General features: G+C 54.7%; 1 protein-coding gene across 2 annotated transcripts in view; it reads left to right on the top strand.

Annotated features, from left to right (window-relative positions):
* The first annotated feature begins 920 nt into the window (after positions 1-920).
* Positions 921-27151, top strand: part of NEGR1 (neuronal growth regulator 1) — a 159278-nt gene continuing 133047 nt past the window's right edge. For both annotated transcript variants that reach the window (XM_054294543.1, XM_054294542.1), the window contains exon 1: positions 921-1124. In XM_054294543.1, the coding sequence (XP_054150518.1) occupies positions 964-1124 (161 nt within the window). In that variant the 5' untranslated portion in view covers positions 921-963. The remainder of the gene's footprint in view (positions 1125-27151) is intronic.

The following is a 27151-nucleotide window of genomic DNA, read 5'->3' as shown; positions in this document are numbered from 1 at the left end:
AATAATCTGTCAACGGATTTTTGCTCCTTGGCAAAGGCTTCTCAACATCCTGGAAGAATCTTTCAGTGGATTTTAGGTCCTTGGCAAAGGTCTGGTAGAATTGTGGGAAATAACAGAGCAGTGGGTTTTTAGCTCCTTGGTGAAGATCTCTGAATGTCTTAGGTCAATTCTAGGAAATAATCTGCTGGTGATTTTTCTTTCTCCTTGGTAAAGGTCTCTGGCTTTCCTGGTAGAATTTGGGGAAATAACCTGCCAGTGGTTTATTTGCTCTTTGGAGAAGGTCTGTAGCCCAGAATCTTTTTTTCTAGGTAGAATATTAGGAAGTGAAAGTACCAGAGTGGGCAGCCCTCCGTTCCAGAAAGGTCTGGAGCTTCCAGCGTGTCCCGGGGGCCGCTGGCCGGAGCCGCCGGTGCCGTTCCCGGCGCTGCCGCGGGCGCTCCGGCTCCTGGCAAGGCGGCCGGTTTTCACTGCGTGCTCCGGGGGGGCGGATCGCGGGGGGCTGGGGCCGCGGGGAGGGCGGAGCGGGGAGCCCGGCAAAGAGGGCCGAGCATCCTCTGCCGCCGGGCCGGTTGCCAAGGCGACGGCTGCGTGGCAACGGGCTGGCAGCGGGGACCGCCCGCCGCCGAGCGGAGCGGAGCCGAGCCGTGCCGAGCGGAGCCGAGCCGAGCCGAACCGAGCGGAGCCGTGCCGTGCCGAGCCGAGCGGAGCCGAGCCGTGCCGAGCGGAGCCGAGCGGAGCGGAGCCGAGCCGCGCCGTGCCGAGCGGAGCCGAGTCGTGCCGTACCGAGCCGAGCCGAGCCGAGCGGAGCGGGCGCGCTGCCCTCCGCCCGCGCTGGATGCTGCGGCGGCCGCCCGGGAGCAGCCGCGCTCCGCCGCCCGCCGCCAGCGCAGCCCGGGCCGCCCTCGCCGGCAGCAGCAGCAGCAGCAGCGCTCGCCCGCTCCCCGGGGCCGGCGCGGAGCGGAGATGCTGCCGCCGCCGCGGGGCTCCCGCCGGTGGCTGGCCATCGCGCTGCTCGGCCTCTGCTGGTTCCTGCCTCCCGGGAGATTGGCCGCGCCGGGCGGAGACTTCCCGGGCTCTGCCGTGGACAACCTGGTGGTCAGGAAAGGGGACACGGCCGTGCTGAGGTAGGAGGCGGCCGCGGGCGGGCGGGATGCGCTGCCGCAGCGTCCATCCATCCATCCATCCATCCATCCATCCATCCATCCGTCCATCCCGGGCTGCCCGGGGAGGCTCCGGCCGAGCCCCTGCCTGGCGGGGATGCTGCGGCCCGGGGGTGCCCCGGAATGCAGGAACTCGTCCCCAGAGCCGGCCGGTACCCGCAGCCCTGAGCCCCGGGCCGCCCGCCGGCTCCCGGCGCGGTTCGTTCCGCGCTTTGCCCTTTTCCACTCTATTGAGAAGCCCTGGCTGTTGCTGGAAGTTTAGGAATGGGCTGTTGGGGTGAAATGATGCAGTTTTGGCTTCCGGGGCTCTGCAGAGCGAGCAGCGCGGGGCTGTGGCACGGAGAGGACGATTAAGCCCTGCCAGGAGCATTACCATCGGCATTATTTATTTTGATACACAGTTCTATATTTCCCAACGATCGGAGCGCTGGCTCCGTGCCACGAGGAGGTTTTGTGCTTGCCGTGGCTCCGTTCCTGCCTCTCCTAATGGACCCCGCGCTCCCGGATCTCCTGTCTCTTGACTGGAGCAACATTTGTTTACCGGCACTCAGACACCACAATCCACTCGAACCTTTCCTCCTGGTTTGTGTTCAACAATCCTCTGCCCTGATTTAATTACCCCCAGCCCCCACTCCAACTTTTTATCCGTGTGTTGTACTTTGCCTTGATCTACTACGGTTCAAACCCCCATTTTCTCCCTCTCTGGAATACGGTTGAAGCTCCTGGCTGGTGAGAAATCTGATTTAATTAGCAGCACTTCTCAGCTATGAAGTCTCTGGCCGTATTGTTTTTTGCTGGGCTGCCACGGAAATCTCCAGGTTGCAATGCATTTTATCCATAAGCATTTTTAGTGGTCCAGGAGTCTGCTGTAAAATGCTGCGTGAGGCATTTTCGGTAGGGATTTGGAAGCGTTTTTAGGCTGCTCCTGTTGTAGTAGCTCCTGAAAATACAGTAGATGTCTATGTAGGGCAGCTGACAAGTGGTTTTTATGTGTACCTCAATTATCCTCTGTATTTTGAGACGTGCTCAGGTCCTCGTGCTTTCCGTGGCACAAATGGAGAATCAGAGGAAATAATAATTAAAAAGCGGTTTATTTGTACCGTTGCAGGGAAGGTAACTCGGTGGGTTCTCAGGCTGTCGAGGCACACTCAGGCACCATTAAACACTGTTAGTACCCAGATCCGTTCCAAAGTGCCTTTTTAGGGACGGCTGCGATTGCTCCAAGGCGGGCTGGGCTGGAGCCCATCCCGGCTGCCAGGCCTGTCCGCAGCTCGCTGGGGTTACATAAACGGGACGGAGCTGGGGCTGGAGCATCCCCGGGGAGGGCCGGGCTGCGTTCCTGCCGAGGCTGCTGCGGGAGCGCCGGCAGCGCTGCCGAGCCCCGAGCGGGGCGCTGGGATGCGGGAATGTCCGTGCTTCGGTGGGGTGGGGGAATGTCCGTGCTTCCGTGGGATGGGGGAATGTCCGTGCTTCCGTGGGATGGGGGAATGTCTGTGCTGTAATGGGATGGGGGAATGTCTGCGATTCGGTGGGATGGGGGAATATCCGTGCTGTAATGGGATGCGGGAATGTCCGTGCTTCGGTGGGACGCTGGAATGTCTGTGCTGCGGGGCGGTGGGACGCTGGAATTCTGTGCTGCAGCTGGGTCTGCTCCCCGTGCCCTCTGGGCATCTCCTCCCATTCCCTTTGCCCCCTGACCATCTCCTCTCCTTCCCGTGCCCCCTGACCATCTCCTCTCCTTCCCTGTGCCCCCTGACCATCTCCTCTCGCTCCCGTGCCCTCGGCAGGCTCGCTTTGATCGGGGTTATTCTGCTTTGAGAGGGGAAATGCGGGATGGCAGCGTGAGCAGCACCCAGGCTCTCCTGCCCTCTTCTCCTCTGGGTGTCCCTGGCTGCGGTCTGTGAACGTACCCCAAAGCACATTACAGTGGTTGCCCTAGCTGCTGGAGTATCGGGAACCGGCTCTTGTTTGAGCTCCAGGGCTGGAGATGCCGTTCGGGGCTGCAGGAACCATTCGGGGGCTGGAGATGCCGTTCGGGGCTGCAGGAACCATTCGGGGGCAGGAGATGCCGTTCGGGGCTGCAGGAGAGTTCGCTCCCGCAGCTCGGAGCTGCCCGAGCCCAGCCGTGCCCGCTCCGCCGTTCGGGGTCCCGGCAGCATGGCCGGGACTCCCCGGGCCAGCACGGGCTGGTTCCCCCTCCCTGCTCGGGGCTCAGCCTCCCTGTGCCACATCCACCACATTTACCCTAAAATTCACCACCCGTCCGTGGGTGCGAGGGCCGCAGCTCCCGCTCTGAGCTCCCGCGGGGACACGGGCGGCACTCCCCGGCTCCGAGGCGGCATTTCCAGCCCGAGGGTCATCTCCGGGCTGGGCCGGAGCCGGGCCGAGCCGGGCCTGGGGCTGCCCTCGCTGGGACACACGGCCCGGGGCTCCGGCTGCAGCTGGGCACATCTGCCCGTGCCCCGAGGGTGGGAGCACAGGGACAAACTTCCACCCCAGAGTCTCGTTCGGTGCCGATGTGCCAGGGGAGAAGGCACAGAGCCCCTCGGGATGGGCCCAGGCCAGGCTGAGCTGGTCCCGGCCCCAGCTCTCACACCGGGGTTCCATTTTCTGCCCGAAGATGGGGAGTAAAGGCTCCCTGGGCTGCTGGGCTCTCCAGGAGAAGCCTCTGTGTGCTAACACTGTAAAAAAGTTCAGCTCCCTCATTTTAGATGGCTAATTCATATCTCAGAGTAATCATTCCATTTTGCATCGAGCACACAGGGTTTTCGTGAGGATCATTCCCTCCCTGTCCCCGTGCTCCTGGAGCGTGGCTCCCTGGCTGCTGCTGCTGCTGCCCAGCCAGACCCCAGCCCTCACCCATGGCCCCGGGGGTGGTGCCCTCCCCACCCTGTGTCAGGCTGTGGGGGGGCCGGATGGTGCCCAGGTGGCACAGGGACTGTCCCCAGGTGGCACAGGGATACTGGGATTGTCCTCAAGTGGCACAGGTGGCACAGGGTGCTGGGATTGTCCCCAGGTGCCCAGGTGGCACAGGGTGCTGGGACTGTCCCCAGGTGGCACAGGGTGCTGGGATTGTCCCCAGGTGCCCAGGTGGCACAGGGTGCTGGGATTGTCCCCAGGTGGCAGAGGGTGCTGGGATTGTCCTGTGGTGCCCAGGTGGCACAGGGATACTGGGATTGTCCCCAGGTGACACAGGGTGCTGGGATTGTCCTGTGGTGCCCAGGTGGCACAGGGATACTGGGATTGTCCCCAGGTGACACAGGGTGCTGGGATTGTCCTGTGGTGCCCAGGTGACACAGGATACTGGGACTGTCCCCAGGTGGCACAGGGATACTGGGACTCTCCCTGGCCTCCCAGGCCAGCACTCCAGCAGCAGCAGTCACAGTGCCCACGTGTCCCTTCCCCAGGCTCTGACAGAAGAGAAGGTTTGCCCAGGCTGTCACTGGGCACCTGTTTTGGTGCAGAAGCCCCTCAGCACAGGATTTTAAAGGAAACCCCTCCTTAGCTGAGGAGCTGTGCTGTGATGAGTTATTTCTGCAGCCTCAGTAATTAAAGCTGCTCCCCTTTGTTTGGTTCCAATGGGTGATGGATCCCCGCAGCCCCAACTGTTTTTGTCTGTTGGAGTTAGGAGAAATTCTGTCAGCAACACAGTTGTTTTGCATGGCAGAACAATTCTGGGAAGGCGCTGATTTTCAGCAGTAGAATTCCATCCTGCATCCTTTCTGCATTCTTCCCAGGCAGCTGGTTAAGATTTTATGAGAACACACGAGGAAGGAGAGCGAGTTCTGAAGCCGTGGTTTTATTAAAAGAATAAATTGCTGCGTTGTGCACTGGTAGGAGTTCAGGAAGCAGGCTGGGTGTTCAGAACCAGAACCAGGCTTTGCTGTGGTCTCCCCAGGAGAGGGATCACGCTGTGCCCCATCACCCTGTGCCCCATCACCCTGTGCCCCATCACCCTGTTCTCCATCACCATGTGCTCCATCACCCCGTGCCCCCTCACCCTGTTCTCCTGCTCATCTGTCTCACTGACGGCACAAGGGGCAATTTCGGAAGAGGAGTGGTTTAAGAGAGGTGACAAATGCAGGGGAGCCAGCAGGGCCAGCCCTGTCACCTCCCGTGTCCCCTCCCTCCCTGCCTGAGCAGGGCTGGTACCCAGGGGAAACAGAGCCCCCCTCCAGCTGTTTCGGGGGCTGCTCCCCCTTCCTGCCAGGTGGAGGGGGATGTGGGGAGGGCAGGGAGAGCCCACCTGGGCACGGCAGCAGGAGGCATTGGGAAAAGCAGGAATCGCCCTTTTCCCGAGCTGGAGCTGCCCCAGGCAGGGCCAGCAGACCCCGCCTGCACTTTGGAACTCATATCCCCCCTTGGAGATCAGAACGTGCACGGCTGAAGATGATCAAAAGTGTTTTTCTAGCGAGTAAAGGTTTTTATTGTGTGTTTTGTTTTCCTCAAAGCTCCCGGGTAATGAAGCCAAGTGTGAGTGAGAGTACCTTTATAGTACCTGTGCGTTGTGCCAGCGCAGCAAATTGGGCTTTGGAGGCTGTCATGGCTTTTAAAGAAGCACGAGATCTTTTCAGCAGTGTGTGGTTCTCGAGGAGTTTGGGATGGTGTGCTCACAGTTTGGGCCCAGAGCCCTGCCTGGGCTTCCTCAGCCTCCAGGGGCTCAAACCAAAATCTCAGCATTAAGGTCAGCACCCAGGATTTACCCTGAGAGCTCTGGGCATCCTGCCCGAGCTGTGCATCCCATGGATCCCATGGAAACCCAAGGTCCTGGGAACAGCCAGATCTCAGGTGGGAATGGCTGGGGAGCCTGTGGGGCTGGGGCACCTCTGCCAGGCAGACCTTGCACCCAAAGCTGAGCAGCTCTCAGGAGGATGGGGGTGCCTAATTCATATTTAAATTAAATTTCTGAGGGGCCAGTGACTGTTGGAGATTGGGATTCACCAGTTTTGCCTTCTTTTCCAAGAAGAGCCATCCTTAATAGCTCAGGTCCCTTGCCCAAGGAGTGATGGTGTCCTGGGAAAGGTGTGACTTTGGGTCTGACTCCCACCCAGTGTCATTTGTGTTACTGAGAACCAGCATTTGGAAAGGAGCTCTGCAGCAGGAGGCGAGCAAGTGGGCGGTGAGTCCATGCAGCAATTGAAATTTTGGGATACTCTAATTTTTGGGTGCATCCCAGTCCCCCCAGTGCCTGTCCAGGGCATGGCTGTGAGCACAGGCACTGTTAGAGTGTAATAAATATAGTAAATATATATAAATAGTAAATATTTATAATATTTATTTATATTATAATAAATATAAATAAATAGTCTGTGCAGAGTGTAACAAATACAAAAGTCCCCTTCTTTCCTTTATGATTTCTAAAGGTTCATTTCTTGACTTCCATCCCCTTGATATTCTGGTGCAATTTGGGTCATAAATCCTTCGGCTCCGTGGGGTTTCATTGCTGAAATGTGACCGTGGGACCTGCAGGCCCCTGTGCACACCCCGGTAGATGAAGTTGTTGTTTGCATAAGAATTTCCTCTTCCCAATCCCTGCCAATTATTAAACAAGCACATTATGGCACTTGCCTCTTGTCTGCGCGGCAATAATAAATAAATTCAGCGCAAATTAAAATAATTTATCATTTTAAATGATGGCGAATGCTTCAGCTGCTCTGCAGAGGAACTAACAAAACAAGGAGTCAGTAAGGGATGCAAACTGGGATTTGTTCCAAGGGGCCGTTGTGTTGAGGAGCAAACAGAGCCTGAATGGCTTTCTCCTTGTCACCGAGTGTGACGGGCGGCTGATGTCCCAGGGCAGGGATCCTGGGCAGGTCAGCCTGGCCTGGGAGCTGCCCCATCGCCTGTCCTGCAGTAATTGTGCTGTCCCCTGGCTCCAAGGGGAGCTGGAGCTGCAGCATGGCCAGGCCGGGGTGCTGAACATGGCAGCTGACGCGGGGTGAGTGGCTCAGGGCATGGAGCTGTGACAGCGCTCAGCACCAGCTGTGCGTGACCCCCGATGCCATCTGCCATGGGATCAGAGCCCCCCTCCCCAAATCCCCTGGGCAGGGCTGCTGGGGGCAGGGCTGGGCTCTGAGCACTGACCAAGGGGCTGGAACTGCCCCTGTGAGCCCCAGTGCTGGTGCCAGCAGGGGACTGGGGGGGCCAATGCCTCCTGAGTCTCTGCCCCTGCTTTTCCAACCCTGCACCTGCCAGCTCTGAGTGCCCACGGGCACACCTGGTGTCCCTGGAGCACCCCCTGGTCCATGGCCTGGCTGGGTGCCCTCCCTCTGCTGCCGAGCTCACTCACAGGGCCCGGGGGTGTGACGGTGCTCACAGGGGTCTCAGACTGGGGAAGAGACGAGGATCTGACTCCATGGTTCAGAAGGCTGATTTATTATTTTATGATATATATTACATTAAAACTATACTAAAAGAATAGAAGAAGGGATTTCATCAGAAGGTTGGCTAAGAATAGAATAGGAAGAAATGATAACAAAGGTTTGTGGCTCAGCTCTCTGTGTGAGCCAGCTGACTGTGATTGGCCATTAATTAGAAACACCCACATGAGACCAATCCCAGATGCACCTGTTGCATCCCACAGCAGCAGATAACCATTGTTTGCATTTTGTTCCTGAGGCCTCTCAGCCTCTCGGGAGGAGAAACCCTAAGGAAAGGATTTTCCATAGAAGATGTCTGTGACACAGGTGGGGTTGCAGAGAGCTGGGGCTGAGCAGGGAGTGCAGTGCTCACCCATGGGCTCAGTGAGGCTGAGCAGGGAGTGCAGTGCTCACCCATGGGCTCAGTGGGGTGAGGGCTGAGCAGAGGGTGCAGTGCTCACCCATGGGCTCAGTGAGGCTGAGCAGAGGGTGCAGTGCTCACTCACCCATGGGCTCAGTGAGGCTGAGCAGGGAGTGCAGTGCTCACCCATGGGCTCAGTGAGGCTGAGCAGGGAGTGCAGTGCTCACCCATGGGCTCAGTGAGGCTGAGCAGGGGGTGCAGTGCTCACCCATGGGCTCAGTGAGGCTGAGCAGGGAGTGCAGTGCTCACCCATGGGCTCAGTGAGGCTGAGCAGGGAGTGCAGTGCTCACCCATGGGCTCAGTGGGGTGAGGGCTGAGCAGAGGGTGCAGTGCTCACCCATGGGCTCAGTGAGGCTGAGCAGAGGGTGCAGTGCTCACCCATGGGCTCAGTGAGGCTGAGCAGGGAGTGCAGTGCTCACCCATGGGCTCAGTGAGGCTGAGCAGGGAGTGCAGTGCTCACCCATGGGCTCAGTGGGGTGAGGGCTGAGCAGAGGGTGCAGTGCTCACCCATGGGCTCAGTGAGGCTGAGCAGAGGGTGCAGTGCTCACTCACCCATGGGCTCAGTGAGGCTGAGCAGAGGGTGCAGTGCTCACTCACCCATGGGCTCAGTGAGGCTGAGCAGGGAGTGCAGTGCTCACCCATGGGCTCAATGAGGGCTGAGCAGGGGGTGCAGTGCTCACCCATGGGCTCAGTGAGGCTGAGCAGGGGGTGCAGTGCTCACCCATGGGCTCAGTGGGGTGAGGGCTGAGCAGAGGGTGCAGTGCTCACCCATGGGCTCAGTGAGGCTGAGCAGGGAGTGCAGTGCTCACCCATGGGCTCAGTGAGGCTGAGCAGGGAGTGCAGTGCTCACCCATGGGCTCAGTGAGGCTGAGCAGGGAGTGCAGTGCTCACCCATGGGCTCAGTGAGGCTGAGCAGGGAGTGCAGTGCTCACCCATGGGCTCAGTGGGGTGAGGGCTGAGCAGGGAGTGCAGTGCTCACCCATGGGCTCAGTGGGGCGATCTCTGGGTGCTCAGAGCTCCTTCCAGCCCAGACCCCTCTAGCAGAGACCCCTCTGGGCAGGTTCTGTGCAGCTTTGCTGCTGTGCCCATGGGCCAGGGCAGGGCTGGGCAGGGACTGTGCCCCAGCTCCAGGTGCAGAGCCCAGGCCACATCCAAGGCAGAAGGGGCAGCAGCAAATCTGTTATGAAAGTGGCCTAATTATAACGAGCAGCTTTCCCCCTGGCTGGAACAAGTGGACTAGAAAATTGTACTAGACTTTTCATTCAGAGACTATTAAAGAGCAGAGGAAGGGAGAACAAAATATAGCTTTTGTCACAGCTCTTTTTTTTTTTTCTTTTTTTCTTTTTTTTTTTTTTTATAAAGTCCTGCACACGATCAGAAATTAGCTTCAAATTAATTTAATTATGGTATTTAGTATTTGGTTTGTGATTTTTTTTTATTTTAACCTGCATAAACCCCCTTGGTGTTACATTTCTGGTGGCCCCAGGGAGGGGAGAGCTCAGGCTGGGGGCAGAGGGGATCCAGGGCATCCTGCAGGAACAGGGGCTGGAGCAGGGCAGGTTTGCATTGGGCATTGGGAAGAAATTCTTCAACCCAAAGAAGTGTTTGGTTCTCTGGGTTTCACACAAACTCAGGTTTAGTGACCTCCTCCAGCTTTGGTTTCTTGGAGTGGGTTTGGTTTCTGCACCCACAGTTCCAAGCATCAGCCCAGGATATTTACCCTGAACTGTTCTCAATGGGGTGCTGGGTTCCCCCATGATTTATTCTTTACTCTGAGCTGTTCTCAATGGGGTGCTGGGTTCCCCCATGATTTATTGGAGCTCTGCTGACCAGATCAACCCTCCAAACACCTCTGGGGCTCCATGGACACCTCCTGAGTGTCCCCTTCCCCTTTCTGCATTCCTGGCTCCTGGCCTGGCTCTGCCCTGAGTCACAGCCACCTCAGCCCACAGAGATAAAGAAATGCACTGAGTCATCCTTAACCTTCCATTCCACTCTTTAATCTGCATTAGTACCTCAAAACAATATCCCTTCTGAGCCCTCCCTCAGCTAATCTTGCGAGAGGAAAACGGATTTGGACATGTATAAAACATGGAAAGTCACAGAACCAAAAAAGTGGATGAAATTCACAGCAATCAAGCTTTTCAAGGCAGCCAGCCCAGAACCATCACACTGGAATTAAAAATAAATTTGGCTACAGGAAATCATCTCCTGCTCTGCTCCCCTCAGTGGGCTGGTGTAGGAGGGCAGGAGGCACAGAGCCCGAGGCTGGGGGAGCTCGCAGGGCTGGGTGCAGTGCCAGGCACACACAGCAGTGCCCAGGGCACAGGGGGAGCTCAGCAGGGCTGGGTGCAGTGCCAGGCACAGAGAGCAGTGCCCAGGGCACAGGGGGAGCTCAGCAGGGCTGGGTGCAGTGCCAGGCACACACAGCAGTGCCCAGGGCACAGGGGGAGCTCAGCAGGGCTGGGTGCAGTGCCGGGCACAGAGAGCAGTGCCCAGGGCACAGGGGGAGCTCAGCAGGGCTGGGTGCAGTGCCAGGCACAGAGAGCAGTGCCCAGGGCACAGGGGGAGCTCAGCAGGGCTGGGTGCAGTGCCAGGCACAGAGAGCAGTGCCCAGGGCACAGGGGGAGCTCAGCAGGGCTGGGTGCAGTGCCAGGCACACACAGCAGTGCCCAGGGCACAGGGGGAGCTCAGCAGGGCTGGGTGCAGTGCCGGGCACAGAGAGCAGTGCCCAGGGCACAGGGGGAGCTCAGCAGGGCTGGGTGCAGTGCCAGGCACAGAGAGCAGTGCCCAGGGCACAGGGGGAGCTCAGCAGGGCTGGGTGCAGTGCCGGGCACACACAGCAGTGCCCAGGGCACAGGGGGAGCTCAGCAGGGCTGGGTGCAGTGCCAGGCACAGAGAGCAGTGCCCAGGGCACAGGGGGAGCTCAGCAGGGCTGGGTGCAGTGCCGGGCACAGAGAGCAGTGCCCAGGGCACAGGGGGAGCTCGCAGGGCTGGGTGCAGTGCCGGGCACACACAGCAGTGCCCAGGGCACAGGGGGAGCTCAGCAGGGCTGGGTGCAGTGCCAGGCACAGAGAGCAGTGCCCAGGGCACAGGGGGAGCTCAGCAGGGCTGGGTGCAGTGCCAGGCACAGAGAGCAGTGCCCAGGGCACAAGGGGAGCTCAGCAGGGCTGGGTGCAGTGCCGGGCACACACAGCAGTGCCCAGGGCACAGGGGGAGCTCAGCAGGGCTGGGTGCAGTGCCAGGCACACACAGCAGTGCCCAGGGCACAGGGGGAGCTCAGCAGGGCTGGGTGCAGTGCCAGGCACAGAGAGCAGTGCCCAGGGCACAAGGGGAGCTCAGCAGGGCTGGGTGCAGTGCCAGGCACACACAGCAGTGCCCAGGGCACAAGGGGAGCTCAGCAGGGCTGGGTGCAGTGCCAGGCACACACAGCAGTGCCCAGGGCACAAGGGGAGCTCAGCAGGGCTGGGTGCAGTGCCAGGCACACACAGCAGTGCCCAGGGCACAGGGGGAGCTCAGCAGGGCTGGGTGCAGTGCCGGGCACAGAGAGCAGTGCCCAGGGCACAGGGGGAGCTCAGCAGGGCTGGGTGCAGTGCCAGGCACACACAGCAGTGCCCAGGGCACAAGGGGAGCTCAGCAGGGCTGGGTGCAGTGCCAGGCACACACAGCAGTGCCCAGGGCACAAGGGGAGCTCAGCAGGGCTGGGTGCAGTGCCAGGCACACACAGCAGTGCCCAGGGCACAAGGGGAGCTCAGCAGGGCTGGGTGCAGTGCCAGGCACACACAGCAGTGCCCAGGGCACAGGGGGAGCTCAGCAGGGCTGGGTGCAGTGCCGGGCACAGAGAGCAGTGCCCAGGGCACAAGGGGAGCTCGCAGGACTGGGTGCAGTGCCAGGCACAGAGAGCAGTGCCCAGGGTGCAGCCCCAAGAACACAGCAGTGCCCAGGCTGGGCTCCCAGCTGGAATGGAGTCCTGTGGGCTGGGAGAGACAGGAGGGAGGGACAGAGACACTGCTGGGGACAGGAGACAGCCATGGGGACAGGGGCACTGCTGGGCAACAGGTTGGGTGTGGAAGAAAACAGGCTGGAACAGAATTCCCAGATTTGCTGTGGCTGCCCCTGGATCCCTGGCAGTGCCCAAGGCCAGGCTGGACATTGGGGTTTGAAGCACCTGGGACAGGGGAAGGTGTCCCTGCCATGGCAGGGCTTTGGAATGAGATGAGATTTCAAGTCCCTGCCAACCCAAACCAGTCTGTGCATTTCTCCCCCGTAAGAATTCTGTGCTTGTAGAATTGTTTTGTTTGTTTGGGTTGGGTTTGTTTTGGTTTGCTGTTACTTTTCCCTTTTGTTTAGCTCTGTTTTGGGTGGCGTGTTCTGCTCTGGCAGCTGCTGCAGCATCCCAGACTCTGTGATTTGCTGGGGATGTTGGCCCAGGCTGCCCCAGCCTGGTGTGGCGCTTCCCTCCCAGCAGAATCCACACTCTGACCCTGTTCTGGGGGAGCTTTTTAACATTCCTGGGCCTCAACAAAACAGAGACTGTTCCTGTTGTTCTTCCAAAAGCATTTTCACCAGTAAGAAATTCTTTAAATAGTCCTCACAGAGTGAGGCTGCTAATTTGCATGACAGCTTGATTAAACGTAACCTGCTTCCACACTTAATTTATTTTGAAACTGCCCAACGTTTTCATTCCATGCCATTAATTTTACATTAGTAGACTGGCTTGATTATTTAAGAAGGAAGGTAATTTTATCATCTTCGTTGGTGTAAGTTCAAACCCATACTGAAAAATGGTCTGAAAGTGGTTATAAATAACAAAAGCCTTTGCTCCACATAAAGATCTGTTGGACCTGGTGGTGTGATGCGGAAGGAAATGAAGATTTAGGTGCTTTAGTGATCATCTTTGGCTTCAGCAGCGCTTGGCTCCGTGTGGCAATGTCTATTCTGAGCGTGTGGGTTTGGGGACCCAGAAAGGGAATGTTTGAGGGTGCCTCTTGCACAGGTGCTCCATTTTCCCCAGGAAGTGGTATTTTTAGGGAAATGCAGTCTCAGAGGCCCGGCAGAGCTGTGGCACTTCCCCCTTGCAGGATCTGCTCCAGGAACGGGCACAGCTCTTTGCTTTCAGGATGCTGGGGAGCCTCACATTGTGCCAAGCCCTGCAGAAAAGGGCCCAGGCAAGATCCCCTAAAACTCATTTCTACTCTAATTTAATCAGCTTCTCTTTCCAGGGCAAGACTAGTACAGAAACAGAATATTTCCGATTTCTTGCAAAACTGGAGCCTAAACTAAAAATTATTTAGGTTATCGACCATCTGTTCTCAAAGGATGGTTTCATGAATATGGCTGGGAATGCAATTTTTAGGTAAAGCTCATGAAATTCCTCCTTTTTTTCCAATTTTTTTGTTCCCTTTTGAACATTCCTATTACCCCACACTTTTGCCCGGCAGGCAGGTTCTGGATCCTTCTGGATCCCCTTGGTTACTCCCTCATTTCCTCTCTCTCTGCTCTTGCAAACTCAGCTCGCAGTCTCCGTGAGGGTGGCACAGAGATGTTTTCTATTTCAGGTTTGCAAACTGGAACGTTCACTTTACCTGCTGAGCTGTCCCTGTAGATTCCTACCAAGGAGCTGACTAAAAGAGAATAAAATCCCTTCTGTCTCATTTAATCCCCAGGAAATGACTCTTCTGCCTTGGGCACCTCCCTGGGCAGCTGTGCCAAGGCCTGAGCACCTTTCCAGGGGGAAATTCCTGCTGGCACTTTCAGGGATGAGAGGAAAGGGAGATTGCAAAGAGGAAGCTGCTCAAAGGGACATCCCAATAAGCTGGGTCTGTTTTAAAGCCAGGATTTATGCTGGGCCTAAGTCAACAGCAGGGCAAAGATCCAGAGGTGCGCACAGCTGGGCATGGAGGAGAACCCAAAGCTTTGCTGATGTGGAAACGTGCTGGGACCTGCTTTCCCAAAGCTGCTGGCAGAGCAGAAAGGGGCAGAGCAGGGACAGAAATATTGTGTGGGAAATAAAGAATGTTTACGGGCAGAAGCTTCAGGAGCCCTGGCTAATTAGCCTGGCAGAGCGGCATTAGGCACCCTCATTGTGCTGGAGAATGTTTTAATGTCAGAAACCTCCCAAAACCCAATCTTGGCAAAAAACCCACAGTGCAAACTAATGACTAAAAGCTGAAAGTGAACAATTCCAACTTGACTGTGAAGGGAGGGTTTTAGAGGCAATTAGCTGCTGCAATCAGCTCTCAGAGCAGCGCAGGGCTCCTCATCTCTCAGGGCTGGCTGCCTCTGCAGAAGGTACCTGGGGCCCTTTGCTGGGCTGGATGGTGTCAGGAAGGGGTTTCTTGGGCACAGGGAAGGGAGAAATTCCTTTTTCCCAGGGCAGAGGGGTGCAGGACTGTGCTGAAGCCCAGCTGGTATCACAGCAGAGAACAACCACGGGCTCTTGTGAGGGTTTGCTGGATCCAGAACTTTGTTTCTGAGTGTTAGTGGGTGTGATTGTACAATTAATTCTGTTCTTTAAATACATTAAATTGTTATTTGATTTGAATGCTAAAAATCTGATTTCTTTAGTGACCCAAATTAAAACTGTTGTGTGTAGGGATGTGATTGGGAATGTTCTAATGCAGGTATGGGAAAAATGCAAAGCCTGTTCAAGGGAGGCTTGAGCTCTGCCTTGTCACTGTCACCCTGTGGCACGGGGCTGCAGAGGGCAGCTGAGCTGGTGCCAGCTCCTGGGGGAGCCAGCTCCGAGCATTGCTGTGCCTCTCCCCACAGTCATTCAGGAAACAATCCGCTCCCGCGTCCTCTGCTCACAAAGCCATAAATCTGAGCTATAAGCAAGCAGTCCAATTTAACAGTCAATTTTATCTGCAGATGGTGAGCGTCAGGGCTTTGAGGAGCAGTGATTTCTGTCAGCAGCAGGGAACGCTGCCCCTGTCCTGGTGGGTGCTGCTGCTCCGTGCTGCACGGGCTGGCAGGTCCCTGCTGATTGCACTGGGGACAATGGGGAGGGAGAGCAGCAGCACTAAACTGCATTAAAGGCTGGAGCACAGGGTGCCCAGGGCAGATCCCTGGCACTGCCCCAGGCCAGGCTGGACACTGGGGCTGGAGCACCTGGGACAGGGGCACGTGGTGCGACTGGATGAGCTTCTCCATGTTTTCTCATTTCTCCATATGTACTTACTTCTCCATACCTTCTCATTTCTCCATACCTTCTCATTTCTCCATTCTTTCTCATGTCTCCATGTTTTCTCATTTCTCCGTGTTTCTCATTTCTCCATGTCTATTTTCTCACGTCTCCATGTTTTCTCTGGGAGCTCTCAGGAGGTTTCAGACAAGGCTCCAAGGGCCTGGGGTGGGCGCCAGATGCGTGTGGGTCCTGCCAGGCTCCCAGGGGTGTTCCAGGGTGATGGGAATCTGCCCGCCTAGGTTTAATGAAGATATCCCCATCTTTGGGATCTAATTTACTGACTGTCACTGTTCATGAAATCTCTGCCAGTAAAACTCGGGGTCTGACACTGCCAGGGACAGACAGAATCCATTTCAGGTGAGCACAGAAATTCAGCCTGTGAGGTACCTGTGACTGTCACAGGTGAAAATCTCTGCTAATGAACTGTGTATTAGTGGGAGACAGGAAGAGAACTCCCTCGGTCTCTTAATTTACTTTGAATAATTCATCAGCTCGCACTCCTCACCCATGGCAGCCGTGGGTAAATCCCACTCTGGAGCTGCTAATTAAAGTTGCAGGATGAAGGGAAGCTACTAATGAGATGCGAGACAAGTCCTCCAACAATGCAGAGGCACTTGTAGGCACACCAAGTTTATTGTTGGCTCTCACAGGAGGGCAGGGAGCGCTGAGGAATTCACAGCAGGGCTGGATCACTGCACAGCTCCTGACAGGAGGGAGAGGGACAGGAGCACGGGGAACAGCTCAGGCTGGGCCAGGGGAGGGTCTGGGTGGACATCAGCAGGAATTTCCCCATGGAAAGGGGGTCAGGGCTTGGAACTGCCCAGGGAGGGTTGGAGTGCCCATCCTGGAGGTGGCACTGAATGCTCCGGGCTGGGGACAAGGTGGAAGTTGGGCACAGCTGGGACTCCATGGCCTGGGAGGGTTCTCCCAACCTCAAGGATCCTAACAGGAGCAGGAATTACCTGTGGCACCAGGATGGGTCCTTAGCTGTCATCCAAACACATGGAGATGGAAAACAGTGCAGTATTTCACATTTTTATTATATATAAAAGAATAGAGACAATAAATCTGTGTGGACTTTACCAGACACTTTTATGGATAAATACACTGCTAAAATATCACCTCTGTACCAGGTCATGTTTTATAGGTTATAGCAAACCCTTGTTACCTGAGTGAGGGTCTGGGTGTGCCATGTGGTCAAGGGTGTGGACCTCAGGGAATGAAAAACACAGCAACAGCTTTGCATGGTAGAAATTAATATTTCTGCTCTTTGCTTCTACAATGTAGGATGTCGAAATTGAATGTGTGTGCAGAGTACACAAAATTGCCTTTTTGTGGTTGGTGTTGTCTGGTTTGCTCACTACACAGAAATTTGTGATGTTGCAACACATTTAAATGTGTTTTCTGCTGGTTGGGAATGAGATATCCAGAGATCTGTGTGGGGACATGGAAAGGGACAAAAATACACTTTTAATGATTATTTTCAATGTGCAAATTGCAGCTTGCTGCTCAGAAAAAATCAGCTGAGTTCAAGCACTTTATCTTACTCAAGAAAATATCTCCCAGAGAAACAGAGCAGCAGAGCCCCCCTGAGCCCGGGCCAGGAGGGTGAGAAACCCTGGGAAAACTCTTCTGGAACAGCTGCTTTCCTGTGCAAACAGGGAAACGCTAACTGCACCTTCCTAATACAGCAAACTGAGCTGGAGCTGAAACACACATGGCTGCGATTTAAAATGCAAGCCACCTCTGCAAATCAATAGGAGCTCTATAAAAAGGGTTCAAAACGATGATGCAAATGAGCGCTGAGGTGCAGTATTCCTGTCAGGCACAACACACTGATCCCTGCCACTCACAGGCTGCTGCTGTCTGTTTGTGCCCTGTGACAGAGCCAGGGCTGGGAGGGGAGGCAGCTCCCAGCTGGGACCCAGCACAGAGCTTGGTTAAAGCTCTGGCAAAGCCTTAGCAGCAGCAGGGTCCTCTGGGTGTCCCGTGGGTGTCCTGAGGGTGTCCTGAGGGCGCCCTGACGGTGTCCTCTGGGTGTCCTCTGGGTGTCCTGACGGTGTCCTCTGGGTGTCCTCTGGGTGTCCCAAGGGTGCCCTGGTGCCAGGGGAGCTGCTGGAACCCCCCTCCTGCAGCCCGTGTGGGGTTTGCAGCTTTGAATGAGAAAGCGGAGCTTCCTCGTTATACACAGTGACAAATAATCTGCGCAAGGACTCATTAGCAGAAAGTGTAATTATTGCATCTTGCATTGAAAATTGCTTAAACCTCTATTCTTGACAAATAAAGCAGCTGACCCTTGATTAAAGGAGATGATGGGTGTGAGTAATTAAGGCCACACTAAATGTAATACATCTTCAAAGCAGCCCTGTGCAATTTGTCTTCTCGTGCCTCTTTTGAAAGCTTCCCTTGCTTGTTTGAGGCTGTTCCTCCAAGGATTCTGAGTAACTGAATTATTTTGCTGGTTGGCGAATTGGAAAATAATTTCCTACCCTTGATTATAAAAGTTCTGGGAAGCACTTGGGCTTCTTCACGGCATGAGAAATCCACTTAGTGGCAGAACAACTGCCATTTGAAAAAAGTGTTCCCTGGGAGGTGTTGGAGAGGAAGGTGAGCATAGTTTCTATTTTAACCTTATGTTATAACTTAGAACTGTATTTAACACACTACTTAAGAAAATTAACGCAGCATAACTTTCTAACACAACACATATAACATACATTTTAATATTTGTGAAAAGCCAATCATAAAATACACATTTTCCACACACTGCAATGCTTTTGCTTTTACAACACATATTTTTTTGTGTAGTACGGAACCTTGGCTTTCCATTTGGTAATTTAAATCTGCACAGGTCACAGAACCATTGGAGGGCTCATCTTTTCCTGATCTGAAATGGTTCTCTTGCTGTAAATCAACTACACATCAATGTGTTTGTGTTCATGAATTAATTAATTTCTCTCACAGTGATATAAAATCAGTGTTCCATAATCAGTCTTCTGCCGTTCTGGAGGCTGCCGTGGTGGAATCTTGATGCCGTGGAAATCCCAAGGGCACAGGACTCTGCCATCAGATTCTATAAGCAGTGAAAATCTTTTTCCTCAGATTAGAAATCCAAAGGCTTTCAGATTAAAGGAAAAGGAAATTTTTCCCTGTCCCTGTCATCCGGGAATGCCCAGGAGCTGGATGTACCTCACGTGTGGACAGGACACAACACAAATGCCAGACCTGGAACCACGGAACTGTCCAATCTGCTGAGCTGACAGGACGCAGCAGGGCCCAGAACTCCTCCTGCTTTCTCTGGCACAAGCAGGAATGGAGCGCTGCAGCCTGGCTGGAGAGGGGCAGACCTTGCCATGGGCAGGGCAGAGCTGCAGCTGGTGCCAGCAGAGCCAGGATCTGCTGCTCCAGCCACTGCCAGGGGAGTGTGAACCACGCCAAGGGCTGCAACAGCAGCTGGTTTGTGCCCAGGGCCAAAGCCGGGCAAGGGATGGCTCAGGAGGTGGGAGTTCAGTCCCAGGAGGCTCCAGAGAGCTGCTCCAGCTTCCCAGGGTGACCCATCTTGGATGGGAAAACAGACCTGAGGTCCCTGTTACCTTTTCCTGATGAGATCTCACTCATTCAGTGCTTTATGAGGAACACAAGGCAGGGTGGGTGCCTGTGCTGTGAGGGACCCCCTGCGACTGGATTTATATAGTAGAGGTGGCCTTTGAGTCCTAGTAAAATATCAGTGTTGTACCTGAATATCTGTGTACAGGCCTTGCCCCGGTGTGTCCCGGTGGTTCTTGATGGGCTGCAGCTGTGCCGTCCCTCACTGGGCTGCAGCTGTGCCGTCCCTCACTGGGCTGCAGCTGCCATGTCCCTCACTGGGCTGCAGCTGTGCTGTCCCTCACTGGGCTGCAGCTGTGCTGTCCCTCACTGGGCTGCAACTGCCATGTCCCTCACTGGGCTGCAGCTGTGCCGTCCTTCACTGGGCTGCAGCTGTGCTGTCCCTCACTGGGCTGCAGCTGCGCTGTCCTTCACTGGGCTGCAGCTGCCATGTCCTTCACTGGGCTGCAGCTGTGCCGTCCCTCACTGGGCTGCAGCTGCGCTGTCCTTCACTGGGCTGCAGCTGCCATGTCCCTCACTGGGCTGCAGCTGTGCCGTCCTTCACTGGGCTGCAGCTGTGCTGTCCCTCACTGGGCTGCAGCTGCCATGTCCCTCACTGGGCTGCAGCTGCGCTGTCCCTCACTGGGCTGCAGCTGTGCTGTCCCTCACTGGGCTGCAGCTGCCATGTCCCTCACTGGGCTGCAGCTGCCATGTCCTTCACTGGGCTGCAGCTGTGCTGTCCCTCACTGGGCTGCAGCTGTGCTGTCCTTCACTGGGCTGCAGCTGCCATGTCCCTCACTGGGCTGCAGCTGTGCTGTCCCTCACTGGGCTGCAGCTGTGCTGTCCTTCACTGGGCTGCAGCTGTGCTGTCCCTCACTGGGCTGCAGCTGTGCCGTCCCTCACTGGGCTGCAGCTGCCATGTCCCTCACTGGGCTGCAGCTGTGCTGTCCCTCACTGGGCTGCAGCTGCCATGTCCCTCACTGGGCTGCAACTGTGCTGTCCCTCACTGGGCTGCAGCTGTGCTGTCCCTCACTGGGCTGCAGCTGCGCTGTCCTTCACTGGGCTGCAACTGTGCTGTCCCTCACTGGGCTGCAGCTGCGCTGTCCTTCACTGGGCTGCAGCTGCCATGTCCTTCACTGGGCTGCAGCTGCCATGTCCTTCACTGGGCTGCAGCTGTGCTGTCCCTCACTGGGCTGCAGCTGTGCCGTCCTTCACTGGGCTGCAGCTGTGCTGTCCCTCACTGGGCTGCAGCTGCCATGTCCCTCACTGGGCTGCAACTGTGCTGTCCCTCACTGGGCTGCAGCTGTGCTGTCCTTCACTGGGCTGCAGCTGCCATGTCCCTCACTGGGCTGCAGCTGCGCTGTCCCTCACTGGGCTGCAGCTGTGCTGTCCCTCACTGGGCTGCAACTGCCATGTCCCTCACTGGGCTGCAGCTGTGCTGTCCTTCACTGGGCTGCAGCTGCCATGTCCCTCACTGGGCTGCAGCTGTGCTGTCCCTCACTGGGCTGCAGCTGCCATGTCCCTCACTGGGCTGCAGCTGTGCTGTCCTTCACTGGGCTGCAGCTGCCATGTCCCTCACTGGGCTGCAGCTGTGCTGTCCCTCACTGGGCTGCAACTGTGCTGTCCTTCACTGGGCTGCAACTGTGCTGTCCCTCACTGGGCTGCAGCTGCGCTGTCCCTCACTGGGCTGCAGCTGTGCCGTCCCTCACTGGGCTGCAGCTGCCATGTCCCTCACTGGGCTGCAGCTGCCATGTCCCTCACTGGGCTGCAGCTGTGCTGTCCTTCACTGGGCTGCAGCTGTGCCGTCCCTCACTGGGCTGCAGCTGCCATGTCCCTCACTGGGCTGCAGCTGCCATGTCCCTCACTGGGCTGCAGCTGCGCTGTCCCTCACTGGGCTGCAGCTGTGCCGTCCCTCACTGGGCTGCAGCTGCCATGTCCCTCACTGGGCTGCAGCTGTGCTGTCCCTCACTGGGCTGCAGCTGTGCCGTCCCTCACTGGGCTGCAGCTGTGCTGTCCTTCACTGGGCTGCAGCTGCCATGTCCCTCACTGGGCTGCAGCTGTGCCGTCCCTCACTGGGCTGCAGCTGCCATGTCCCTCACTGGGCTGCAGCTGCCATGTCCCTCACTGGGCTGCAGCTGGTGAGGATAACTGGGATAAAAGGGCTGGGTTGGCCAGTCAGGGACAGCCTGGAAGGAGCTCTGACTGAGAAGGAACCACATGCAGAAAAAGGAGTCTGTGCTGTGAAGGTCTGCAGCCGTAAGAAAACACTGAGAGAAGGTACGGGGCTCTAGAAACCTAATAACAACAGTATGGGACTCAATATGAATACAACAGATTTACATCCCTTCAGCTGCCCCAGCCTGGCTGCCCCTGACTCTCCCTCCTGTGCTCCTGCACAAAGTAGGGCCTCACTCCAGAGCAGCTTCCAGAGGAAGACAGACACCTCTTCTCTTCCTGAGAGTTGTCTCAGTGACTAATTTGTGCTATTTCGGTGATAAATTAGTCAATATTGCTGAGGAGCCACGTCTTAAATCCTGTTTTTGTTTCCTTGGGCCCTTCAGGAGTCATTTTTAGTCTGGCCACAAATGTTGTCTGCAGAAAAAAACTGCCAGCAGTGAGGCTGGCCCTGGAACGTGTCTGTGCTTTCCTTGCCACCTGAATTTTCCATTTCCTTCCCACAAATGAGAGTGAAGTTTGGTAACACAAGTGGGAGTTGTGACTTCTATCAGAATTAGAGAATAGATTCACCTGGTTCTTTTCATCTGAGCCCAAAGGCAGGCTCTGCACATCCGAGTTCCCATCTCCTGCTCTAATTTCCCAGGCAATCTCAGCAATCTGGAGCAAGTGTGGTTTTATTTAAGGTGGGTGCTGCTGACATGTCCATAAACACTCCCCAAAGCTCTCACCCAGCCCCGTGATTGCTTTGTGTGAGCAACAGGCAGAGAATAAATATGAAGAGCAGGACTTTGAGGCAACTTAATAAAGCTGCACTGCTGTCAATGCAGCAAGGGCAATTTCAGTGGTTTAGAAGGAGAATGAGTGTAAAATATGAGTGAGGCTGTGCTGCCAGCGTGGGACAGGCTGCAGGCAGAGATGGATGTGAGCTGAGCTCGGGGGTCTGCCATCCCCAGTTCTCCACCCATGCGCTCATTTATTTTCATTTAATGTGTCTTAATACCAGCATTTGGATCTGCCTGCAGTTTGAACTGCATTATCTGCATAGCAATGCCTGGGTGGCGGCTGAGAGTCCTCAGAGATGTTCGTGAATCTGGAGACAGATTTATTATTCCTGTTAGTGTCACAGGACCCCAGACTGGTTGGGTTGGGAGGGACCTGGAAGCTGATCCCATTGCTCTGTTCCATGGCAGGGACTCCTCCCAATGCCCAGCCTGGCCTTGGGCACTGCCAGGGATCCAGGGTCAGCCACAGCTGCTCTGGGAATTCTATTCCAGAGAATAGAACAACTCCCAGTTGCCAGGGACCAATTCCCAATATCCCATCCATGCCTGCCCTCCAGCCATTGCCCATGTCCTGTGTGATTGTGACCCTGAGGTGTTTGTGCCTGGCTTGGCTTTAGCCTTGCTGTGAGCAAGGTGCCATGGGGAGCTGTCACTGTGAGGTTTCCAGAGAACCCCACACCTCCTTGCTTTGGTAAACCAAATTATTCCTCTCATGATGTGAATGAGATCCATGGGCTGCAGGAAAAGAGGAGTGGGGTTTAATTCCCCCCTTGGAATTGCAGGGTGCTGTCAGTGCCTGCTCCAGCTCGCTCTGCACTAGCAATGAGAACAGCTCTGCACGGCTGAGAAGGCCTCTCCTGTCACTGAGAGGAGCCCTCCTGGGCTGTGGGGGCTGTGGCAGAGCAGAGCTGCAGCCAGGAGGAGGAGGAGTGTGACGGTGCTCACAGGGGTCTTGTGTTGAGGGAAGAGACGAGGATCTGACTCCACGTTGCAGAAGGCTGATTGATTATTTTATGATATATATTACACTAAAATCATACTAAAAGAATAGAAGAAAAGGTTTCATCAGAAGGCTGGCTAAGCTAAGAATAGAAAGGAAAGAATGATAACAAGGGCAGCTGTCTCAGACATCCTATAGAGGGACAAACCATCTTACAGAAGGGGAATAACCCATCTTACAGAGGTACAAACCATCTTGTAGAGGCACAAGAATCCATGAGAGAGGCACAGAAGCCTTGGCCAGAGCCCTCCCCAGCCCTGGGGTGTTGTCTGGGTGGGAACAGGGTGAATGGAGCCCTGGGATGGGCAGTGTTTCTGGGAAAAGCCTGAGCTTTGGTGGATTTTCCAGAAGCGCTCACAAATAGTTTCAGTGTGCGCAGCGCTTCCTCTGACCCCTGCCGTGGTTACCCTTGGATCGTCTGCTTTCCTGGCAGGACACTCCAAACCCCACAAGGTTTGACATCAGCAGCTCCAGTTGGTTTCCAGCACACGCTCAAATCAGCTTTTCCTTCGTGATCACTGGCCTGGAGGAGCTGTGCTGATACCTGGCTGCAGGGGTGTGTTGGGGTTACTGAGTTTTAATGCACTTAATTCAGGACTACAAAGCACTCAGTGATCAACTCTCTGGAATTGTTTTTCTCAGCTGACAAATATTTCTCTGTATTTTAGAAGAAGTTAAGTGTCTTTTATTTTCGCCTTTACTTGAAGCATGATTTAAAAAAGAAAAAAATGGTGGATTGTGGAATGAAGGCAAGAAAGAAGATTTTTTTCTCTCCTCTTCTTCTCAAAATACGATTTTTTTTTTGTTTAACTTTGTTTCCCAGCTGAACACTTTGGGAGATTTAGAAGCATTTTTGATGCAGCGTGGTAGCGAGCAGCGTTATCAGCAAATGGCCTGTTGCTTCAGCATCAATATCATCCCTGCAGCAGCACCTGTGTCTGCAGGAGGGGAGCAGCTGCTGGGCTGGGAGCGCAAATGAAACCTTGATGGATTCACAGCCGGTTCCCATTCCCGTTCCCATTCCCTCTGTGCTGCTCTGGCTCAGCCCCAGTGCCAGGGACAGCCAGGCTGGGCTGGGAGACGCAGAGCCCCCCTGGATTTGTGCGCGGGTTTCTGTGCTGTGAATGGAGCGCGAGGCTGCAGTGAGATGGATTTGCGTCCTGGGCAGTGGGGACAAGGATGGAGGGACAGGACACGGAATGGCTCCCAGTGCCAGAGGGCAGGGCTGGATGGGACATTGGGAATTGGGAATTGTTCCTGGGGAGAGCTGGGATGGAATTCCCAGTGCAGCTGTGGGGAAACACTGCCCTCGATGGCTCTGCAGCCTTGTGCTCCCTGCTCAAACCCCCAGATCCATTCTGACAGGCTCTGATATGAGCAAATGTGGCCAAAGAGATTTTTCCTCATTGGGGCAATGCCTCATGCCTTTTCTGTTGCTTTTATAGCTTGCTCTGAGAAGATTGAGATGTTTTATTCCTACTCCATTAGAAAATAAAACACTGGTGCAAACAAAATGTTAGTTTGAGAAACAACGTGTGAGAAATCAGCTGTGATTGCACCGTGGTGGAAAATCTTCCTGTTTTATTGAGACATAATCAGTGTGGATCAGTTCTGCTGGGAAGAGCAAGCTGCTGTGATCAGAGCAGCCCAGGGAGCTACAGCCAAAGGGAAAATGTGTGTGCAAAGGCTGCTCACCCTGCCCAGAAACTCACCCACATGCGACCTCACATCTGCCTGATAGGGACTTAGAAAATGTTCTCCTTTGAATCCCTTCTCTGCAATTCCCATAAACCTGGGGAGTGCAGAGATTTCCTATTCCAGTCACTTACCCCTCCAGCATTAATGGAGAAACCTCGGCCAGAATTCTTTTCTCATTATGCATTCCTCAAAAACACAAACCCCAAACCCACAACTGAAGAGCTTTTTCTTCCTGAGTCCAAGTGTGTCAGTTCCAAATTCATGGGATCGTTGCAGGTGGAAAGGTTTGTTCCTCCTGACAGCTGTCAGCTTCACTGGGGATGCAAATTAATATTGAAGGGCAACAAATGAATGGCAGGAGAAATCTTGAAAATCTCCTCAGCCCGAGACATTCGGGTGCAGACTTTTAATGCACTAAAATATGAATTGCAAGTAGGCAAATTACTGGGGGATTCAGAGGGTTGGTTTGTGAGGGGAAGGAGCAGATCCCTCTGACAGGCCCAGAGCAGACAAAGCAAAGCATTTCAGAGCTGGACAAACAGACAAACAGAATATGGGGGCACTTGTGCAGTTCAGTGGAGAAAATCGAATTTCTGTCTTTATCACTCAGTTGTTGCTTGCATCTTTCCACAGCTAAATTATTTCACAAATATTGGCCTCTCCTGTTTGACGAGAGGAAACAGCCTCATATTGTGCCAGGGAAGGCATGGTCACATTCACCTTCTCTTTTTTTTTGGCTGTGAATTTTTAATTCTTGCCCCAGCATCCCTGGGAGAAGTTGCATTTGTCAGAGTATTGGTTGTAAAGATTTACTTCTCTTGGAGTGCTTGGTACTTTGTGCTATAAACCTCAGGACTGGAGAGCAGCACAGGAAAATTTGGGCTGAGTAATTTTTCCGGATCAATAAATGCATCCGTGAGCAGAAGGGGCTGGAGGCTGAGCCCTCATCCATCACCGGCCCTGGAACCCAGTCAGGCCCAGAGCTTTGTCATCCCAGCCCTGGCGCTGGGCACAGCGCTGCTCTTGCTCACAGAAAATGAATTTATTGACAGCTGGGCCAGGATCGATGACAGCCCGGCTCTTCCTTGGGCAGGAGTTTTCCTGTTGGTGAGCAAGGAAAGGCTGGGGCTGGCAGCTGGAGCAGGGATTGGTGCAGGGACAGCCCAGCCTGGAGCAGGGCAGGGATTTGTGCAGAGACAGCCCTGGGCACCTGGCAGATCCATAGCTCCAGGGCCAGCACACCAGAGAGTTTCCATTGCACGCTGTGTGGAGCAGACCAATAAATAATTAATAATTAATAGCAAACAACAGGAAAGGTTCCTGCCCACTGCCAGCCCCTGGAGCTGTCCCTGGCTATTCCCACACACCAGCTCCCTGTCCCAGCTTCCCAGTGGGGCTGGGGGCAGGATATTGCACTGGGGCAGGAATTTCTGCTTCTGTTCTCCAAAAGAGATCCATTTGCAAGAGGTCAGTTCCACACAGCATTCCCTGAGCGACCTGTTTAGCTTTTCCTGATGCATTTCTTCCTGATATATTTTTATATAGTTGCATTTTTAGGTGTAACTCTTGATTTGCTTCTGGTCAACAACACTCCCTTCTCAGTGCTGGTTATCTTTTATGTGTCATAGAGTGAATCAATTATAGCAGGGGAAAAACCTCTTGGAATGCAGTTTGTGCATGTGTTTGTCACAGCGATCTGTTTAGTGAGACACAATTAAATCAAGGGAAATCTAATGGGATAGAAAATCAGACCTCCCCAAGGGAACTGCTTTGGTTTCTTGGAAGCTCAACAGGAACATGTGTGTGACTAATCCCAAGGGTTTAGAAATAAATAAAAATAAAGTTATTGCTGCTCCCATGGGAAGGGGCTGCCAGGGCAGTGGGGCAGTCACTGTCCCTGCAGGTGCTCAGAAAATGTGTGCCATTTTATGGGGTGTTCTATGGATGTTTTATGGGGTGTTCTATAGAGTGTTCCATGAGTGTTCTGTAGGGTGTTCTATGGGGTGTTTTGTGGGGCACATCTCTCCAGCAGGGCCTGGCTGATACCCCCACAGCCCCAGCAGGATGGAGAGCCCACCCCAGGGATGTGCTGGGCTGCCAGGAAAGGTTTGATTTTTCCCCTGCATCTCCTGGTGCTTTAGCACTGAACTTCTGGGAAACCGAGAACCTGGTGGTCAGGTCATTGCCTTCCTGCAGCAGACAGGAATGTTCCCATCCCTTGGAACTGGAATGTTCCCATCCCTTGGAACTGGAATGTTCCAATCCCCTGGAACATTCCCATCCCCTGGAATGGCCCTGCAATCCCTGCGGGAAGGGCCCAGCTCCGATCACATTGTGTATGCAAATCAGGTAATTAGTCAGTAGCTCACACAATTGCACATTTTGCATGGGTAATTCTGCAGACCGGGCCTCAGGTGCGGAGTGCTCATCGTTTTCCACACGTGCCACTCATTGATTTATTTCCATGCCTCTTTTCACACCCAGATCTCTGTGTGCCCTGAGCAGCAGAAGCTCCCGTCCCTTGGAAAGGCAGGGCTGTGCTGGATTGCAATTTCCCAGGGGAGGGGAGAACAGTTCTCTTCATTTTCACTCCATAGTTTGTTTATAATGGGAATCCGCTCTTGGTAGAATATTTGCAATAAAAAGCTTTGAAATTGATTAAATGCCTGAGGTTCCTCTTGGCCATTAACCAAAGCTGGCAGCCATTTATTGCTCTGAGCAGAGCAGGCAGCAGAGATAATCCCCTCAATGTAATCAGTCCCTGCAAGCGAATGAAGTGTAA

The sequence above is a fragment of the Melozone crissalis genome, unplaced genomic scaffold, assembly GCF_028551555.1.
Source record: "Melozone crissalis strain CALT ecotype California unplaced genomic scaffold, PUWL_Pcris_2 ptg000254l_1, whole genome shotgun sequence".
In the NCBI taxonomy this organism is placed as follows: domain Eukaryota; kingdom Metazoa; phylum Chordata; class Aves; order Passeriformes; family Passerellidae; genus Melozone; species Melozone crissalis.
The sequence above is the reverse complement of the archived record's forward strand: the minus strand, read 5'-3'. Positions and strand labels throughout refer to the sequence as shown.